Source organism: Morone saxatilis, unplaced genomic scaffold (genome assembly GCF_004916995.1).
Source record: "Morone saxatilis isolate NCDOM2014 unplaced genomic scaffold, NCSU_SB_2.0 Contig23, whole genome shotgun sequence".
Taxonomy (NCBI): Eukaryota; Metazoa; Chordata; class Actinopteri; family Moronidae; genus Morone; species Morone saxatilis.
The window spans coordinates 2,406,597-2,428,913 of record NW_023339796.1 but is presented as its reverse complement, the minus strand read 5'-3'; the positions used below and the strand labels follow the sequence as shown (position 1 = coordinate 2,428,913).

Here is a 22,317-nt window from a genome sequence, read left to right as displayed (position 1 = left end):
GCGGGGAAACCCCATTGGATTTCGAGTCCAACGCCTTAACCTCTCGGCCATCACAGCTGCACACACAAAGGCTGTGAGGGTTGAAACTTTCCTTTTTGCTTTCTGTCTCTACAGTTACTGTCAATTATTTATGTTTGGGCAATGGCATATTTAGAATAGAATCAAAATGCACAACAGTCTTATCGCTGTGCAATAGTTTTGTTTTCAAACCTTTTTTAAATAAAAGTTGGACCGGTTCCCAGTCTTGGTAGCACGATTAACACTTACCTGGTGAGATGACATGGTCATGCTATGGCATTGTCCCTGAATCGTATCATAACCCATGTATCTAGATAGGTATTGGATTGAAGGGAGAGGTGCACACCCCTAAAATCTACAGTTGCAATGTCAAAGTAGAGAAAAGATGAGAGGCAGTTCTAGCTGACTGGTGGAGAGTCCCAGGCGTTTAACCTCTGAAGGATTGTTTACAACTGGAGGGGTTTTTGAGGTCACTTGTGGGTTGTTAGTCCACCTGGCTGTGAAGTGACAGCTGGCACTTGAGTCAAGGTGTGAATGGGTCTTAAACTTGGGAACGGATGTCAGAATATACCGCATATAAAGCTTTAAAAAAGCTTTCTGTATGTCACCAGACGAGTGCTGTAGCCTGGCCAATCTTTGCTATGCAGGGAATGTCTTTGTGGGATTTATAATTACTGTGTGGTGAGTCCCTATTGGATTTTGAGTCCTACATCTGAACCATCACAGTTACTTTGATTGGGAAGGCTTGAGTAGGGTAGGTCATGAGAGTCCTGTTATAATAATAAAAATACCTTTTAGTGGGGTTTCTAAGCAACAAGACTGTACCAGAGAAGTCTTTGTGTTCAGGCTCATATAAACCCCAGGGAAGTAAATAATGTAATAAGCAAGAAAGGCCAAGGAAATCTTCTTAGATAAAAAAATAATGAACCAAACATCTACTATTACAAATATCATTACTAATATGAAGGCAGTAGATAGAGAAATTATTCTAAAAAGTTTCCATATTTCTTTGCCCTTGAGGAAAGACAGTCCACATTACAAGTAAATGAAACCACTTGCCATTAATTACGCTTAGCAAATGAGATTATCCACAGCTGTCAGACCACACACACATCGGACAGCGAGCGGGTGCTTCTCGCCCCCCCCCCCCCCCCCGCCATGCCTAATTTCATTATTCTATTAAATAAGGTTCATTAACAGCGGCTGGATGGAGAAACTTCGCCTCTAAGGTTTGATAAACACAAGCACTGTGGAATATGAAGCGATGCAAGCTTCCCCGTCCTCATTTGTCCTCGGCTCTTTTGTCTTTTTGTCTCTTGTCCAGTAAATTACAGTCTTTTGGTTCCAAGTGACTGCTCTGTGAAGAATTAATAACATTAATTAATGTTTGCACTTTCTGCTATAAGTGATGCCTTTACTAGATGTACAACATGAAGGGGAAAGATGAAAGATAAGTGCAGGTTAAAGATAAAAAAGTGTCATCTGATAAAATTTATCTCAAGTACAAGAGGATTTTGCTACTGCTGGACGCTGTGATGGCTGACACAGGTAATCCAATAGGGGCTCAGAGTGATGTACAATTTACTTGATAGTATGGAGAGTGATTGCTGCATGCAAAGGACCTTTCAACAGTATTGGACTCAATACTGCTTAATCAGGGCTCATGGCTTTCACATTGCGGAATCAACAGTTTATTGAGGGCGCTGTCATGTCATTTATGAGCTCTTAATGCAAACTTTACAAGCACCTACCCATACTTATTCTATGAGGACATAATCAGAGAATTTTAGTCACACAAGCCTCATCTTGCACATCTTACGAGTCTCTCGCTGAAGCAACGCGACTACTTATGTGTCCTGTGCAGAGGAAGGACTTATGTGCAGCTTTTGATGAGCAGGAAGAGGGTGGAGTTGGGTGACCTTTCAATCGATGTCATTAGCTGAGATTCAGTCATAATGTGAGCGTACAGCTATGCTCTGGCTGATGTGATCGCATCCTGATTGCAATGTGTTCTGTGGCTACATGCTTTATCAGTGTGTAGCTGTGATGGCCGAGTGGTTAAGGCATTGGACTTGAAATCCAATAGGGTTTCCACGTGCAGGTTCAAACCCTGCTTACAGTGTTTAGATTCCTTATTGATTTATTTAATGATCCCTTAGATGTAAAAAACATGCTCGTAGGCCCACAGAGAAGCTTTCCACTGTCAGCAGGTGAAAGTGAAAACATCCTTTGAGTGTCAAACTCTGCACATACATCATTCTGCACAGTGAAGATCAAACATCCAACTGTAGGAGCAAGGGTGGCTTTAAACAATTTATTTATCACTACTGGTTGCCTATGGGAGCTCCACTGCTATCTGTGTTTTGGTTAAAGTTTCATACTGTTTGAGTGATTTCTATGCATTTACTGGTCCAGATTAGACATTCAGATACAGACCACATGATATAACTAGTTGTAAATGCAGTCATACTGTCATAGCATCGCTGCAAAAGTGAAGGAAAGTCACAAAAGAGGCGAATTGCTGTCACTTCTCAATCACGTCGCTAGAAGCCATAACTGTTGACACACGGTGGGGTTTACACAATATGTATTTTGTATCTTATATAGTAGTCAAAAAGACAAACTGACTGATAGAGAATGACACAGTAACCATCTGAAAGTATAGTCTACTCTGATTGTTTTAAACAGAGAGACCTTTATATCACCTGTGTTGCAAAACAGCAGCGGCAGTTTAATCTCTAAATTGCTTCGCAAATGCATTTTGTAGATTTGCTTCTGAAGAAGATTACAGGTAGATTAAGCAAACCATTTGTCACGTTGCAACCTGGTTAACCTCTACTTAAACCAAGTGTAAAGTCTAATACTGCAATTCACAAATGGGTGAGTTAATGAAGTGCTACTTGAATGAGACGGAGTGTGTCTGCGAGTGGGAGTGGGAAACTGACAGAAAAGTGTGGGAAGGTGCGAGGGCTTAGCCGATATAACGCAAAGACAACACAGTTATTATCTTTTTCATCCCAAAATAAATGGCCCCATTAGCTGTGATGATGCAGGTCATTAAAACATCTCCAACCTCCACCTGCCGCTGCCTTCAGAAGCTCCAGACTCACATCATTACATTCACATCCCATCTCACAGCTCTCGCTCATATCAACCCACCACTTAATGGCATCACACGCCTAATATAACTGCAAGGTGCAAGGTTAATGCAGAATAGTTTAGTGTGCACTCTTCATTATTCTAATGACTTTTAGTTTGCATTGCAGTGCCCTCTAGAATCACCAGTCACCAGGGGTAAAAATTGGCCAAAACAGGCAGTAAAATTACCCACAGGAAGTCAAAAACATTTAGAAAAACACACATTCATTACTTTGTAGTCATCATATTTGATACCAATATGTTGTTTTAAAAAACAAAAGCAATATTGCTGTTTTACAGATTCAGTGAGATTCATTAGAATTTGATGAGTAGTGCAATATCAGTATATTTGATTTATGTACAGCTTCATGCAACGTGTAATCTTAGTAATAATTTAAAATAAGATTAAGATATCTTAAAGCTAAAATAAACATGAATTGTCAGACTGCTACAGAATGTGTACTGGTACCTACAGATTATTATGGCCTCAATGAATAATAAAGTGTCTCATTATTGTAATGTTGATCCATTATATGTTTTATTATGGGCAGACATCAACATTAATATTTCATTCAACAGTAGATATCAAATATAATTGCCACTGCAGCCCATATTTCTCTGTGTTTATGTCTGTATGTGGTGTATATTCTGCCCCACATGCACTGCTAAACAAAAGCTGTTAAATGGTGGCAGGGCAGCAGATAAATGGGGATAAATGGGGTCACTGATTCAGGGGGCCGGTAGGGATCAGCAGGTGATTTATTACAGTGGTAGAGCTGCGGGTGTTTCCTGAAGCCAAATCCTCAAATCAGAAAATGTGGATAAGTTATTGAGTTTGGAGGTTTTTCAGGAGGTAAAAGGATGTATAATTTGTTACCAAAATCAAGCTTTTTTAAAGTCTTTTTTAGAACGAAATACCATCTTTGTTGTCAGGACAAAACACCAGCAGCAGTAAACCTACGCAGCACCGGGAGGATAATTGTTTGTTAGAGCATTTTTACACCAAACAACTCTCAATGTAGTTGCAAGTATTTTTTTATTAGGAAAAAAAAATGCAACCTATCCTTTAAGGATGCAGTGGTTCGAGTAAGGACAGACTAATGCCAGGCTCAGACGACGTGGTATCACCCCGAACAGTGGCCTGATTTAATGAATAAAAACTCAGAATTGGACACAAAACGTGTTTTATCCTGTGTGTGTCATAATGGAGGATAAGCAATTCAACAAGTGTTTGATGCCTCACAAAGCGCTGAAATAAAAACTAACATTACCGAAATATACCTCTGTGATGCTTTGGACATGAGGTGAACTATAAACATATTGGTTGGAGTCTGACATGTCTGATACCATGATCTGCTAAAGACATACTATATATTTAATGTTTAATATTCAGGTTAAATTCGGAGACTGATGTTTTTGGTATAAAGTATCTGTTATTCTCCTGGTGGTTGTTTGTGATGTCTCCAGTGCTCGCCTCAGGGTAGATCGTCCACGTATAATCCTCCAAACCGCTTTACATCGTAGCACTTTTCACAACACAACAGCAGATTTATTGAATGTGTTTCCAAAGAAAACTGGTGGGAGATAAGAAAGGATGTGGGTAAAGATGAAAAACCACCAAATCTGGAGTAACATGGTTGTATGTGTGAAGTATATATTTTTTTATTATCACACTAAGGACATCTGTTTTTTTCTCACCAAATCTGTTGAAATCTAATGAAAAACGGCCGCGTTTGATTCAAAAACGGTGTGACTGGGTTAATAAGACAAAGCTTCTCATTCAGTTTAAGCCCCTCGATGCTTCCCGTCTGAAAACCTCCGTCCTTATCACCGACACCTTTCAATTACCCTGGCTGCCTCTAAGCCGCCTTTCTGTTTGTTTTCCACTCCGTCCATTTAGTGGGAAGTCTAATGGCCCTCCCGGACTCGCTCAATACGTTTGCACTATCACCATAAATGTGTTTACCTCAGTACATTTCATTACCTTTACGGTTGGGAGTGAATATAAAACTATGGCATATGAGCATTCAGAACCACGAGTGTAATTGGGCTCATTTCACCAACACAAAAATATCAGCGATGAGTTGTTTTTTTTGTGATATCGAGTTATACTGTAGTGAAATACTGTATCTGTCTATTTGTGATGTATACGATTTTTCGTCACGCTGTGGAGCAAATGTTTAATAATTTGGTGTATTTATGCTGTTTTTCAGGACGGAGCAACATGTTATCAACCCTCATCGGTCCCATAAGACACTGGGATGCTGGAGCGTCATCAGCTGAGGATGCAGACAGTTCAAGTAAATCTTCTTCCTCCTTGGCCAAGTAACCAACAGACACTGCGTATTATGCCACAAATACTTGTCAAATACTGCAGGTTGGACAGCCTATAGCGTTCCTTTCTGTATGTGAAGGGCTCCATGATCGAGTTAGCATAAATATTCAACATCCAGTTAGACTTTCAACATAAAGCTTGAGTGATCAACGTTGTGATACAGTCGCAGTTTGGTTAGGTTTTAGTTTTCTATCAGATGGATTGCCATGACATTTTGTAGGCATTCATGGTTCTCAGATAGGGGTCAGCCCTATGTTCCCACAGCCCAATGGTCCCACATTTCTATGATTTTTCTTAAAATTATGATTTTTCTTAAAATTAGGCCCTGTGTTCCCACAGCCCTATGTGGTTAGGGTTAGGGGGAGAAAGGGAGATACAATCTGATACAAATTTATGAAAAAGGAAATGTGGGAACATAGGGCCTAATTTTGAAAAAACAACAACATAGAAATGTGGGAACATAGGGCTGTGGGAACATATGGCTGTGGGAACATAGACATACTCCCCTCAGATGATGAATTGGAGATCTCACCGTGAGGTTCACATTTGTGACTCCACTCCAATCTTGTAAAGTCGTTCATTTTCCCCTCAGAATGACTTTTCATCGAGCACCAAGTTTCAGTCAGTGCATTTACAGCTGTCTCCAGTAAGCACATTTCTTAACTGTCATACAAATTAGAAACCTGGTTTCTATGATTTAGGTTGGGTTTCACAGAAACCCTCATCTGTGTTTAATCATCTGGAAATAAAAATGATACATTTTTATCTACTGAGGGTCATTTTCTACAACACACTGGTCCTGTAAGTGCATGTAAACACTATATTTGTCCAGTACTCTGGTTAATGACCAAATGCCTGCGAAACTAATGACTTAAATTCTTATCAGCCTCAGCTGTACTTTGTGTTAAGTGCTAATTAGCAAATGTTAACTTAACATCAACCTTGTTATTGTGAGATTGTTAGCATTTAGCTCAAAGCACCTCTGTACTTAAGTACAGTCTCAGAAGGCTGCTAAGGGCTCATCTCGTTTCTTGTGTTACATGTTTGGCTACTCACGCTTACAAAATGCATTGTGATTCTAAAACTTTCATGTTGTGTTTCTGCAGGTACTAGCAGTTTGGAGGTGAATGAGAATCAGGATGATAAAATCCAGATGGACTGTGACCTCCTACGAAAGTATCATCCATCAACTTTTTGCACAACTTTCCCCATCCACGGCCCAAGAGCTCTGAAGAGGAAGCAGCCGCTGTTGGATGGAAAAGACCGGCTGCTCTACCAAAGCCACTTAACTTGTAAAAGAGCCGCCTGGGCTGTCACTCAGAAGAACGCGCTGGTGCAGTTGAACGAGTTACGACCCGGTCTGCGATACGAGATCATGTCAAAGACTGGCCCACTGCATGCTCCAGTGTTTTCTGTAGGTGTGGAGGTAAATGGTTTCCGCTTTGAGGGCCGAGGATCCACAAAAAAGCAGGCCAAGATGAGGGCCGCAGAACTCGCTCTGCGGTCATTCATCCAGTTCCCAAACGCCTCCCAGGCTCACGCCACCATGGGGAACTTCACCAGCACTCCTACGGATTTCACAGCGGATAAACTGGACATCCCCGACACATTCCTCAAAGAGTTTGAGCCATCGTTGCGTGAAAACTGCGATCTACTGCACTGCAACACAGCAAAAAACGAGGTTTTCTCCAGCATTTACAACCACAGAAGACTTGTCCGACTCACACTGGACTTGGTCTCCTCGACAAACCCAAAAAGACGAGCCCTTAGCACCTCGCTTCTAGAGCACCTCAGCCCAGTGGTGCTGCTCAATGAGCTGCGACCAGGACTCAGGTACATGTGCCTGACAGAGAGAGTTCATGGCAGGCCAATGAGGAGTTTTGTTATGGTGGTTCGGGTGGAGGGGAGGGTGTTTGAAGGGTGTGGGCACAGTAAGAGGCTGGCCAAGGCCCAGGCAGCAGCAGCCGTCCTACAGTGTATTTACAACATAAGTGTGGGACCGGAGAGGAAGTTCACGGGCCTCCAGGGCAGCAGAGCAAAAAATCAGCTACCTCAGGTGAGTAGGTCAGTCCTCTGTTATCACCACACAGTGTATAGAGTTAAAGATGTCTGTTTTTTTTAGAAAGAAGGCACACTGCATTTGGCATGAGTGGATTGTTAGTTGCCAGAGAGGCTTCACAGCAAGAAAGTTAATGGTTCAGAAGGAAAATATAGTTCAATATGGTGAAAGAGGCCAGACAGTGACTCCTACTTACTTTGGTGATCAGTTTACTTTTCATTAAGCACCACCATCAGATTAAGATTAACAACCTGCAAAACTGATGACATTCACCATCAGCCTCAGCTGTGGATTATAAAGGACACAATTCTTGCACAAAAAAGTTAATTTTATAATAAATACATTCCATTTGAATAATTTTCTGTCTAGAAAATTTAATTTCTTTCAGGTTCTGAAGGGTTAAAATAATATAATAGTATCAACAATACAGAAAAACCTTAAAACTAGAGACCATAATATAACTACTGCACATATAAATTGCCACCTGACCCATTAGTAGACGAATGGTCAGCATCCTCAGATTTGGCGTATCAGCAAATGTCCTTCACGCGTTAAAGACACATTTCCCACACAGAGACATTAGTGGTGACACGTCAGCTTCAAGCACTGAATTCGCCCGTTATCTCTTAAGCTTTTTGCCAGTCTTCTAAATGGTCTGGATAAATGGGTCCGAGGTGCGCCGTGTGCCACCAAATGGAGTGTGCCGCACATCAGCATGACCATCATGTCCTGAGGCCATGAGAGCCGGATGGTGTCCTGTACGCTCGTCTGTAGCATCTAAACAACTTCATTATGTCTTAGAGCCTCCGAGAATTGTCCGCTACGTCTTTTGCTGTCGTTCTTTATGAATACAAGAAGATTTGTGTCCCGAGATCGGCTCCACGGAGCTGAAGGTGGCGACTGAACATGCAGAACCACACCGTCACCCAAAATGTGCAGAGGAATACGGAGCCTTTAAAAGAGACATGTATATACTTTATTAAACCCTGGGGGAGATTTGATGTGAGGATCCATAGACAGGGAGGATGCAGAGGGTACATTTTGGATGCATTTTGACGCTCTGAATTCGAACAAAAGGGTGATTTTTTTTTTACCCCGCTTTAGGCCAACACACCAGAACTTAACAATTTGCAGAAGCTTCCCTCCCCCTCTTTGTCTAGAAGACCATTTTTTTTCACGGCCTCCCCCAACTGATCATTTAGCATCATCTCCCCTTCAATATGAACTGTCTGTCAGGCGGCGTGACGCATTAATGAACATTATTATAGCACATTAGGGATGAAGGAGGAGCGGCAGCACACCAAGGAGATTGAGGTGGAGCGAGAAGGCGGTGTGAAGAGCATAATAATCTGACAGATAATTGTTTAACACACTCATTACACACGACCTTGTGCCACTGTCATCCAGAAAACGTTGAGCCAGAGAGTTTCGCTCCAAAGAAACACCTGCTCTTTACAAAATGAGTGAGTTAAACACAGAGGTCATGTCCACATTTCTGGGAGTTTGGAGTAATTAATGACATTCAAAGTTTAAATTCTACACATATTTTACACATGTTGGGTTTTTTAAAGCAGATACGCTCAGTGTGACATGTTATTTTTGACATTTTTGACTAGGAAGTGCTCCGAATTTTACAAAAATCTGACCTTTTTTAAATCTAAAGTACAGTGTGAGGGATTGGGAAGGAAACTTTCTTCTACAGCAGACTGAGAAACATCAAATTTATATTTATTTAACAGCACTAATTAGATCAGTTTCCCCCACACAGCACCAGGATCAAGTTGGTCATGTAAATGTTATATAGTCATAGTGACTGGTCAGAAGGTGTTGGTCTTAAAGGGGGTGTAACAAGATTGTATAACATTTAGGAGCATCTATTGGCAGAAATGGAAAATAATATTCATAAGTATGTTTTCATTAGTGTGTCAGAATCTCTTGTCTATTTATACGTTTCAATCTGATCTGGTTTAATACTTCTGTGTTTCTACAGTAGCCCAGAACGGACAAACCAAACACTGGCTGTAGATAAGGCTTTTTCACACTCTTCACAGCCAGTTCTCATTCCGAGGTTGTTAATACTGACGCGAGCAGTGTTCAGTTGGTTGCAACTTCACCTCTAGATGCCGCAAAGTCAAACTGATCTGGATACATTTACATACACTTGGATACTATTAAGTCTCTACAAATACTGATTATTTTAGTCCAGTATTAGTAGGTAACTTTCAGAAAAATTACGTTTTGCCATATTTGCTAAAACTTTCACTATATATATATATATATATATATATACAGTTACTAATACTGTTACAGTTACTAATATATATATATATATATATATATATATATACTGTATATATATCAGATCTATTGATTCTTCTGGGTCCTCCTTGTGCTCCTGATGGTATCTGCAAGTGGATTCTTGTGTAAAAACAACCAATCAGAGCCGAGAAAGATAATTGATTGTTGAGTCTCACCTGTCCCAAGTCGTGAAATACCAAGGTTGCGAGGGTAATCTGATACAGTTACTAATTACCTGTTGAAAAATGTAGTCCCTAACCCTAACCTAAGAAAACAAAAGAAATACCAGTAAGATGACTTTTACATATTCTATAAAACAACAGAGAAAAGATAAAAACTTGCTTTTCATTAAGTAAATTCAGGCAGTAGCAATATTTTCACAGCTAAAAGGTTTGAATTTGCACTATTTCTGCTTTAAAAACCAAATAATGGTCAAATTTCCACCCAGTAAAAGCATTATTTATCACTAGAAGCCGTGAAAATGAACTGGCAACTGTAGGATTCACTTTTATAGTAACCTGTACACGTAAATGGATTACAGTTGCTTGTTTTGGTTATCACAAACAGTAACGGTGAACGTTTGCTGATTTAAGATGCAGTCAACGTGTTAAAGTTACGTGTGGTTCCAGTAGAAATATAATTTGCCCTACTCATTAACCTTAAACTAGACAACAGTCACAAATCTCCTAAAATTATCTTCAACTTTACTCCTTGTGTCATTAAAGCTGCATAAAATCTGACATCCAAATCATTTTAATGAGTGCAGCAAGTTGTTTTAAACTTTACACGATCAGTGGGAAGTCTAGTTTACCCAAATGTATTAAAGGTGAATTATTTGCAGCTACTGTGGCTGTCAAACATTTCATCTTCCTTCCTCCAAACTGAGCAAAAAGGGGATTGATGGAGTGAGATCTTCAGCTGATATCGATGATCTTGTCAGAAGTGCCACTGGTCCTCCTTCCGATTAACTCTCCTCGCAGTTGTGTTGTTTCTTGGCATTTGCTGAACTTTTGCAGCATCTAGCCGTTAACTGTAACTTCGTGACGTCTGCCAAAAGAGTGACAGTCCTCCTAAAAATATAATTAGGACATATTTTGACAAGTGGGAGTGCGACACTTCTTCCTCCGCAGAGTTTTCGAGTGAGAAAAAGTCTCGGACATCATTGACAGACTGTCAAGAGATTTTTTGGGTGAGCTCGTACTCGAGGTCCAGGCGAATGTCACAGCTGTTAGTGCATCTCTGCACACTTTATTTGAAGGTTTCTGTGTGTCTTCAGTGGCTGTTGTCTGTGGGAAATAAGACAGCAGAAGTCACAATATCCTCAGGTTTAAATATAACCAACTCTAGCCAACTGTTTGTAAGTGTAGGAACATTAAAGAGTAATAGGGTTTATAGTAAATAGAGATTTTATATAAGAAGTAACTGTCTTTTGCTTTCTTTGACATTTGTAAATATTGTGTTAAAATGGTTCTGATGAACAGTTTTAGCATTTTATTTTTGGTATTTTGGATATAAAAAAACGTTTTAATATGTTAATTATCTCGCTTGTGTTTTAGGATATTTCTCTTTTGGGGTTGTTTTTCGTCTCATTCTAAGGTAACAAAAACTAAACGATTCCTATAATCATGTTATTACACACAAATAAAAAATAAAATAGACCTATAAATATTATGTCCTTAATGTTTTACTGGACCTTTAAAGAATCAACATACAAGGGTGATGGATGGCACAAAGTGAAGAAACCAGAACCCAAAAACATCTGAAACAAAAGAGATTTTGTTGGTATTTATTAAATAAAATGCAAGAAAGAAAGCATTCTGTGAGCGTTCACTCACACTTTATTGTGAATTTATGGGAGTTTGTTCCCGGCTGGTAACACACTGAAAAAAAGATGTATTATAACGGTAACAAGTAGTTTAATTTATTTTATAATTAGTTTCAGAAACTTTGCAGCAAAGAAGACGACCCAGAAAGAGCAAGTTGAAGTTTAAAGGTTGAAAATAGATGGATAGATAAATCCGTCTTGGTTGTTGAGAGAGGAAGTGTGTTTAACTTTAACTTACTGCAGGATATTCCCTTTGGGATCAAAGGTCAAGTTAAAGCAAGCCAGTGTGCAATCAGTTTCTACAAAGACGCTGCGGGAGGTGAAAGGGATAATTGCATGCCGTTGTTGTTCTGAAAACAACAGGACGTGTAGTTTGGCTGCTGATTTGGCCTCATATGAACAGCTGGAGCAGCAGCAGTGGCTGTTCGCACACAGCGCATCAAGGCTGTGGAGGTACTTGGCACAATTAGCTCCCCAATTAGCGCCAAAATCTTAACTGAGTCGGATCTGAACTCGTGTTGAGCTTCAGTGTGACTTCCTCATTCCTCTGATGTCCATAGAAAAAGGTGCTCCAGAACTTGCCACGAGAATCATCATGTTTTTAAGTTTTCCAGTGAGAGTTGTCCGTACATCTGTGGGTACACTGCTAACAGGAGCTGCTAATAGCTAATTCAGCATCATTTTAATGGTGCAAAATGGCAAAAATGTAAAAGAAATAATGGCTAAAAAAAAGTTCTTGACAATACACGACAGCATTAGCTCACAAACGGTGGTACACCTTTTTCCCAGCAGTTGTTTTGACATGAAATAGTAGGGTAAAGTGTTACCAATGACACTAACAAAGGCTTTGTTTCATTTAGTGTAGCCAAGCCTTTTTCCAGTGAGCCAACATATTTATCAGAATCACTGGTAACTCCTGTGTTTTTTTTTACTATTTCATGTCAAAATGGCTGCTGTGAAAAAGGTCTATTGACTACGAACTGTGAAAATGAATTTGGCCACAGCAAAGGAATTACATTTTTCCAGGAAAACGTAGATTATTTCCAGGATATTTGGTCATTTTAATCAATTTCCAGGTGTTTCCACGACTGTAAAACTAGTCTCTACATTTCCAGGTGTTCCAGGACTTATGGGAACTCTGTCTCCATGGCAACATTATACTTCCTGTTTACATGTCAGACAAAAGAGTAATAACATGAGACAAAATCACTGTAGTTAGAGTGATAATAAATACATCTCATAATAAGCAATAAACTTACACAGAAGTCAAATAAAAGGAGGAAAGAACCGACTTTAAACGCCGTCTCTGTTTCTTCTGCAGTTCTTTGCGGAGTCGATCTTCCACCTGGTGAGAGAGAAATACGCAGAGCTGACGGACAGCTGTTTCTCTACCTCGCACGCCCGTCACAAGGTCCTGGCGGGGATCGTGATGACCAGAGGTGAGTGCTGGAGACGATGACAGAGGGCTGGATGCTGAGAGAGGGAACCGTCAATGTTTAGGTAACCATGGTTACCAGGCGGCCAGGGTCTAGATGGATTTTGAATTTAATCAATACCTGTTTTTCTGACAGTGCTTTCATCGATGGGTTCTGTTTTTTGAAGGAGGAAGTTATTTAACATCCGGGCTCCAGGACTACAACTGGATGATATTTCAATGTTCATAACTGGGTTCTGCTCCCTTCAAGTGCCCAAAAATATTATTAAAAGTTATTAAAAGTGAGCATAATCAGGTGTATAGAAACACACTTAGGCTGTGTTACAAATCTCATACTAACGTACTCCCTACTGATTAAGTATGCCGACTGTTCACACTGGAGTATTTTCAAACATTCTCTGTATCAAATCAACATTTCCTCTGACAATCAATGTAATATTTTACAGGATTATCTTTAGACATATTAAGAGGGCCCCAAAGGCTACTGTTTGTGGTTCGGGTTTGATTAATAGAACAATAATTAAGGTTAATATCACAGATGGAGCGGGCTGTATTAGCAGCTATTGTCTGTATATTTTACTGAGGAGCAGAAAAGGAGGTTGTTGAATTGAGGAGGAGGAGGAGGAGGGTGGTGCTATCTTAGTGTTTGTCTCTGTAAGTTATCTTAGAAAGTTTACAGTGCTAACAGTAGCCAAAAATGTCTGTGAGGCTGTGGGGGGTTGATTAATGTGAGAGGACTTACTGGAGAGAAAGGCTTCCTAGCTGCCCCCGCTGGTTCTTCTGGAGCTTCTCAACTCCAAAAATGTTTGAGCACTTTTTCAATTTATCAGCAATTTTCATAAAACTGCCGATATTTGCAATCGACACAGTTGATTTCCCGATTAAGAAATTCTCTGAAGTGAATTTTGTGATGAAGTAACGCATAAAAATAGGAAATAAATGGCTAAACCTGTCACAAAAACCACATTTAAGGCGGTTGAGTACAGGTTGACATGATACTTATAAAGTATAAATAGTACGTCAGTGTGTGATTTCAAACACATTGTGACTGTTGTTACGACCCACTTTCACAAACCAGCCAATCAGAATACAACATGAAATGATGCAGAGTTCACTAGTGTCATGCTAAAGCTAAAAAACATATTCAAACATCACTTTTCAAAATCTTTTTTTCCATAGCCACGACCAGCTTCACGCTCTCCTCTTCCTCCTTATTTCAGGTTTTTGGAAAGCGTAGAAGTTCCAGTCTTGTGTGTTAAGTTAATAAGAATTTATGACTCTAAGATTTATAATCTGACAAGGTGACGACATTAATAGACCTAAATACTGTGCAGTCTGATCCCAGTATAACCAAACTCGTCCTAAAATCCTAGTTGTGTCCTCTTTATTTACACAAAAACACTTAATTCTCATTTTTCAGCCACATTCAATCCATGAAGGTCCTTTATGACATATCCTAACTAGACTATCATCCAACTCCTGAGTTTGGACACATCTTCTGACTCTGAAAAAAGATGTTAAAATACAACCCCTGCTGTTCAAATAAAAACAGGGGGGATGAAAATGTTTTGCCGCTCTTCATTCAGAGCGCACGGGAGCATCTCTCACATAAAAATGTATCACTGCAATTCAAACAAACAAGTCACCTCACATTACCCCTGCTCGGATCCAGAGCGGAGGCAGTCTTATTTACCGTCCCGTGAATCTTTGATGAGGCCAGATTGCAGCTCCGCCGCCTGTTTTTTTGACGCGTTGATCTGAGCGATTGTTCAGTCATGCACTTTTCATTAGCTCGTCGCAGCCTGTTAATGTTATGGTAGTGATGAGACACCGAGGCGGAGGAGAGTAGAGAGGAGATGTCTTGTTTATTCCTGTTCTCAAAGTCATATCAGGCGTCTTGTTTGAACTTGCATCATGTTGAATGTCTCGTTCCATCAGAGGCTCAATCGTTCTGTGCTCAACATGCCACCAGAAACCTGTTAGCTGTTACAGATTCACTCTCATTTTACTGTCTTGTCTTTTTTCCAGGGTTTGACCTCAGATCAGCCCAGGTTGTGTCTCTGGCCACCGGCACTAAGTGTCTGGACTCGGACAACGTGAGCGACTACGGCGGTACGCTCAGCGACTGCCACGCTGAAGTCGTCAGCCGGAGGGCGCTGGTTCGTTTCCTGTACGCTCAGCTGGAGCTGCTGCTCTGGTACGACTTTTATGGTTTGGTTTTTCTTCGCTGTCCAGTGTCGGCGGGGAATTTGCCTTCAGATTTGTTTTTAAAAGCTTTCATTTAAAGTACAAAGCTGCTTTAATGATGCCTTGTCCTAAATCTAATTAAAAACAAAACCAACAGATTTAGTCAGTTTGTCAATACTTTCCGACTTCCTGTTTGTGGCTCTCGGCTCGAAACCCATTGGTTCCTATTGAAGACGTAAATCTTGAAAAACACAAATATCACTTTTTAAAAAGGTTCCGCAATTTCCTAAATAAGCTGCTCTCTTTAGTTTTTAGTTTTTATTCAAACAGGAGAAAATAGTGCATTTGCGTGGGGACTATTTCCAGTGGCGGTTGAATCCACATTCGGTGCTCTAGTGAGTATTTGGTGCAGCAGGATGGTGTATTTGTTCATGGTGATGAAGGAACATGTCTCACAGTGCAACAGTGTGGCTCATTGATGCGTTTTTAATAGTTTTTAGATGGTGGAGCTCTGGCACAGAGGCACAGAGGAAGAAAATCTATCAGGCCCTTATACACAGATAATACTTTAGTTAGTAAATACATTAATTGTTAATCTGATTTGTTGACAGAAAAAATAGTATGATAAAAGTATCACCAAACTAATGACAAACAAGTCAATCTGGTCACTAAGGCTGTGTATTGGCAAGAATATGGCGATACGTATCACGATACAATTCAATATATTGCGATAATTATGATACCATAAACTAGGTAAGTCATCTGCCACCATATTAGTTATTTAAAAGGATTTCTGTATTTGTGTTGTGAAGGCTCTCTTGGGAAAAGGTTATGTCAGGTATCAAAATTGAGAATGTGAGAATCAGGTAACAGTTGCTGGTGTTGTCAATGAAATCTGATCAAGTCACATCCGCAGTAGATTCTCGGAATATTTGACTGTTAAACTTAATTTCTAACATGACTTATTATTTATTGTTGCCATTTAGTCACAACTAATGTCACAGAGAACTAAATATGTTTTCTTTAATATTTTAATCCCAATACCTTTATCTGCAAGGGTTGTTTAGCTTGTCAATAAATACAAACCGACAGATTAAAATCTATAAAAATATGCAGTTTCCCAGATGGATCAATAGTTTATTTTACCAGAATTGTTTTGTTTCTTTCACTTTGTTTCTGTCTCATGTTGGACTTTTCTTTCCTTTCTGAAGTAAGTCAGCAGACTGCGAGGAACAATCCATCTTCGTACCAAATAAAGGCGGTGTTGGCGGCGGTGGCGGCGGCATCTTCCGACTGCGGGAGGGCATCCTCTTCCACATGTACGTCAGCTCGTCGCCGTGTGGAGACGCTCGACTCAACTGCCCGTACGAGACCACAGCTGCATGTGAGACAAACATATTCAGATGGTGATAACGATGACATACTCTAGTGTCGTAAATATGATAAATATATACCTGATCACTTTGTTGTAGATATATACTATAATATCTTTAATATCTGATCTGTTCTTAGCTGCTGCTGCACAAACCCACTAACCTCAGTGTCATTTATTTTTAAAGGTAAAGTCCACCATAAAACACTTACACTCTGTGAAAACGTTAAGTAATAAATACCTGAACTTGTGGCTTCATTCAGCAGCTACGTCTGTTTCCTCTGCCCGTTAGTGACTGAATAAAATGTCATCTACAATATGTTTATATGTTTTCTGCTGCAGAAATTAAGCATCAGTTTTTAGCGTCAGATTGTGTCCAAACAAGCATCCTTACTTCTCACCTCCACCTCCTAGTAAGTCCGGGTACGAACCGCTGAGCACCTGCGTAATGCTTGATTTTACTTACTTTTCCGTCCTTCTCTGCCTCTGACTGTCTAGTGTTTGTTGCTGTCGTTGGTTAAGGTTTAAACATGAGGAGGGAGATGAAAAAAATGTCAGGTTCAATCAGAGGCAGAGTAGAGGAGGAATACAGGTGGCAAAGGAGTAACGCCCGCGTAACTGCATCTGTGGGAACATGCAACTAGCTTAACGCTGAGAAAACGTCACTGGCAGCTTTTTTTGGTCGACTTGAGGCATTGAGCAAAAGTGTTGAACTTATGGTGGCACTAGATGAAAAGTCAGGGGATCACCAAAGTCTGCAAGATTCATCTTCTGGGGACCATCTGTGCAAAGTTTCATCCATCTGTAGGAGCTGTGCATTGATTAGTGTTCCTTCAACAGGAATGTATCACGTGATCAGAGAACGTGGCTGTGTCATTTATTTTATTCATTTTTGTGTTAAAACTAATTGTAAGTGACGGACTTCCACTTAAGAACACATGTAAGAAAATAAACATCCTTGTTCTGCAACATATTGGTAAAGACTTTACACGTTTTAAACAATTAGCCCGATTAGCAGATAGTAACTGCAGCTGAGCAGTGACAGCAGGGGAAGGGAGAGTATTAATTATTATTTATTAGTTAGTATTTTTCTTTTTGCGTCAGATCCCAGCAGGCGGTTCCACTGTCACCTCAGGGTGAAGGTGGACGGAGGCGAGGGGACGCTGCCGATCACCGCACGAAGAGCCAATCAGAAATGGGACGGCGTGGCGGCGGGCAAACCTCTCGTCACCATGTCCTGCACCGACAAGATGGCAAAGTGAGTTTCTAATCAGCCCTGGAAGGTGTGTCCTGATATTTAATAATGTCTTTAGTTTTAGGCATTTCAGTTAATTTATACTTAAAGGTCCAGTGTGAAACATTCAGGAGGATCTATTGACAGTAATTGAATATAATATTTATAGGTATGTTTTATTAGATCAGCTGAACGTTTGTGGTTTATTGTACGTGGAAGTTGCCAATCTGCAGCAATTAGTTTTTTCAATTTTATCACTACCTAAAAACAACCCAAAACCAGCACAGTTTCACGGCTGCTTCAGTCTCTCATCACCACTCTCTCTTCTCTTTCCTTCCTTTCCCACTTCTCACCCAGTTGGTTTTTCCAGGGACAGTACAGATGTGTTTTCAATTATCGGTTGTTCACTCAGTTCAGGCAGGAGGGTAAACAGCTTGGTGCGGTCCTAGAACAGGTCGAACAGCCGGTCAAACCTTAATGGCCCTGAGTGATAAATCTCCTTAGCTGAAAAGCTGTCAGAAAAAACTCTGCTCTCAGTTTTTTTTAAAAACTTGTTGTCTCAACAGTGTAGCGTTGTGGGCCTCCAGGGGGCTCTCCTGTCTCCACCTGTGGAGCCGGTTTACCTGCACAGCCCTGACGGTGGGTTGGACGCTCAGCCACACGGGTCACTGGAGCCGGCCCGTATCCACCGTCCGTCCGCGCCGTCAATGCCTCTGCCCTTCCCCCGTACCCCGACGACAGCAGCTGCGTGCTTCGCTTGTATAGGATCCAAAGGTGCACCTCCTGGAATTGTTTTACACATACTAAAATATTAATCATCTTTAGCAATCAGGTCTGGTCCGGGGTTTATGGTGTGTTTCTGGTTCATCTTTCAGATAAATGAAAGGACAACTGATGCAGTGGAGATTTACTTGAATAATCAAAACAAACCAAAATAACTAAACTAAATAGCTAAAATATATAAGTTTAAAAAATGAATGTGATCATTGCAGATTATCACCTTAAAGGACCAGTGTGTAGGATTTAAGTGGCCATCTTAGTGGTGCAGTTGCGGTTTGCAACTAATTGAACACTGCTCGCGTTTGTATTTGACAACCTGGAAATGAGAATGTGTGTGTAGGAGAGACTTCAGGTGTTTGGTTTGTCCATTCTGGGCTACTGTAGAAGTTGTAGTAGTGAAAGAATATCCTCCTGTGTGGTTTCCTCTCCGACTGCGCAGGTCTGAGCAGTAGTGATATCCGGCCGGCAGGGAAGGCGCCGAACACCAGCGTGAACTGGAGCTGCGGCGACGGAGGCCTGGAGGAGATCAGCACCTGCACAGGAAGGAGGCAGGAATCAAGGACGCCGTCGAGGCTATGCAGGCGCTCCGTGTACGCCCGCTGGCAGAGGCTGCGGCAGCAGGTGAGTCAGAGACGGGAAACACTGAACCTCGACAGGAGAAACTTATTCACAGTGTCACATCAAAGGGGCATTACACCAATAAAAGATGAGCAAATGAGTCGAACTGTCTTGGAGCTCAGTCTCAGATGTGAACCACCACAATAGTAATGGTGTTTTTAAAAGCAGGGTTTAATTTCCACTGTGAATTAAAATATGTATGCAGAGAGGGTTGTGCTGAACCGAGTGATCTTGGTGTAAAAGTTTGATGACGGCACGCAGGAGTCGTAATTATTTACAGAAGCAACTGGACTCATTGTAAGAAAGAAGCTGCTCTGAATATCACATGGAGGGGGAAGACACTGGTTTGAAAAAGATTTTAAAACGTGCACGGAGGGAAACGAAACGAATGAGGGGCAGAGAAACATCGAGTTAGATAATGACACAGTATTTTAAAGATTCAATGACTTGAAAAAGAATTAAATGAAGTGAGGGGGAATGAGAGAGAAGGACTACAAATTAAAGACAAAGAGAGACAGAGAGAGAACAGGAACAAAAACCTGGATATTCTGTAGATCAGTGGGAACAGATTTACTGCTTTCTACATCCAAAATCCAAAACACAATGATTCCTATATTCAGGTGATTATACACTAATGGAAACATATCCTCCTAGATGTTACACATTGGACCTTTAAATTAGGAGGATTTATTGGCAGAAATTGAATATAATTTGTGTATACTCACCTCAAAACAAAAATCATTGTGTTTTTGTTACCTTAGAATGAGCTGTTTTCATCTACAAAGGGAGCCATGTTTTTACATTTTTTGACTCTAGATAGGCCACCGTAGTTTGATGATCTGTATTCAAATGGTTGCAATCTGCAACTTCACCACTAGATGGCACTAAACCCCACAGACTGGCCCTATAAGACATAAACATACTCAATATACTCTATAATTATTTATGTTTGATGTTTCTTTCCACAAAAAAATTAATTACCTCATTAAATATTCTATGAAAAATCCAGAATAAATTAAAAACATTTTTTTTTTTTTTTTTTTTAAATTTAAAAACTACTACGATCTACAACACTTAAATGTCCATTCTCAGTGTTTGTGCACTGGAGGCTTTGAGTTTCCACATCAAATACACGTAAATACAGGTTTTAACCTGAGATTTAAGGTGAGCACAGTGAAAGTATATTAATGTGGAAACAGCTTTCTAGTGCCAAACTTTGCACAGTGAAGCTTATAAATCCCAAATTGAAGAAACAAGAAGTAAAATATGTTTAGAAAACACAGCAGAGGAAGAGGGAGTCAGTCTGGAGAGGTTTAATAGACCTTTCTCACTGCTGACATCCTAACTCGTCAAACACAGGTGTGACCAATAGTTTCAGTTCCAGGTCCCGGCTGCTGAATTACCGGTGAGCTGTACAGGGAAAGTTAAGGCTTAATGTTATTAGTCACACCTGTGCTTTTTCTGCATTGACAAGTCAAAATGTCTGCCAAAAAAAAAGCAGTTTCCATGGGACAGGTGTCATTTTGAAAAGTACAACAGATGATTGGCAAATGTTATTTTTAGCTGAGAATTCAACACGAACCCTTCTTATAGACAACCATTTCAAATTGCCGCAAAATATCTTCTTAATTATCCACAAATCTGACTTTATTTGTGTATTTTGGTTGTTATATTATGATAGAGAATCATGTTTCTGTCTTTATTTCCCAGTTGAACGGTGCAGAAGCCACTCCAGGGACATATTCTGGTTCGAAGATGGCTGCCGGACGCTACCAAAGGGCGATGCAGCAGTTTATTAACGCTCTGCAGGGTGGAGGGTTGGGAACGTGGCTCAGAAAACCTCCAGAACTGGGTCACTTCAAAGTCAGTGTGTGAAAAACTGTGTGTTAAAGTGTAACTAAACCCCTGAAATCCTGCTAAAAAATGCATAATATAGCTGCCTTGTGGCTTATAGGGTGTTTGATGTGGGAGGTAAAGGTCAACCAGAAAAACAGACTGATTACCGCTCAGTGTAGCAGGAATACAGCGGCTTTGATTGTCACTAGAAGCACATTCGTGGCTGTTTGTGTGTGCTAACTGTGTGATAACGTTAGCTAATCTAGCAGCTCAAAGAGGCTAACTCTGTGGTGTCGGGCCGCAGTCTGCAGAGGGGAGACGCTTTTGTTTTGACAATAGCCGTGTTTCCACCAGCAGACGGCGATCCGTGTGCATATTCAATATTTAGAATTCAAATACTTTGCACTAAAATGACAGTATTTGGATGTGAATCAATCAACAATATCCCTAAATACGAACATACAGAGGTTTTGAGTCGGGGGTTTAGTTACTCTTTAAAGGCTGAATATGAATTAGAGTGAACTTCTTGTATATTTTTGTTTGTGAGGATGTGGATGAGGCACAAAGAATAGAGAATTGAGAAGAAGGATGGGATTTTGGAGCGACACGGGACAGACGAGTAAATAATCAATTATGCAACTGAGCACAGCGCATACAGAAGAGTCAATTTAAGCAAAAGCTGAAGTATACTTCTTAGTGTGTAACGTTTGCTTAAGTAGCTAGTAAGTAAACGCTGCTAAATTCAGCTCAGGACGCTAATGCTAGCTCGTCTGGCTTGCTTAAACATTAACAAGTACGTCGCTGAAACCACTTAGCTAGCCTGCTAGCTCACTGGAGTAACGTTGAAAATATTTTCCATAAGTTTAAGTAAGAAATGTACAATTTTAGAGTAAAAATCTAACTTGTTAAATTGCAAATAAAGAGTGGAGCTGGATATAAATTTGGGTTGAGCAATAATATTGCAGCCGCGTGATACTATAGATACGATATATACAAAAAAGCCAATTAAATACAGAACGCAATCAATTCAGCTAATTAAGATGAATTAATTACAATTCAAATGCATTGTATTTAGTTTTATATGTTAAAGAGCGCACACATTTTAACACAGTTTTAAAAAAAGCTGATGAAGGCTTAATTTAAAATGATCTGCTGTGACTACAAGGCTAGCCATGGGGCGAA

The 22,317-nt window shown here is 40.3% G+C and overlaps 1 protein-coding gene and 1 non-coding gene across 2 annotated transcripts in view; both read left to right on the top strand.

Moving 5' to 3' along the window:
* LOC118334431 (double-stranded RNA-specific editase B2-like) overlaps window positions 1-21,174 on the top strand; it is a 33,353-nt gene extending 12,179 nt beyond the window's left edge. The window contains 10 exon segments of the mRNA XM_035670338.1: window positions 5,370-5,456; window positions 6,598-7,547; window positions 12,995-13,112; window positions 15,137-15,305; window positions 16,507-16,701; window positions 17,779-17,925; window positions 18,473-18,533; window positions 18,535-18,595; window positions 19,121-19,302; window positions 21,010-21,174. Of these exon segments, the coding sequence (XP_035526231.1) occupies window positions 5,370-5,456; window positions 6,598-7,547; window positions 12,995-13,112; window positions 15,137-15,305; window positions 16,507-16,701; window positions 17,779-17,925; window positions 18,473-18,533; window positions 18,535-18,595; window positions 19,121-19,302; window positions 21,010-21,174 (2,135 nt within the window).
* Window positions 2,059-2,140, top strand: trnas-uga. Its single transcript has one exon. It is a non-coding gene; the product is annotated as a tRNA-Ser (tRNA).
* Window positions 21,175-22,317: the final 1,143 nt, after the last annotated feature.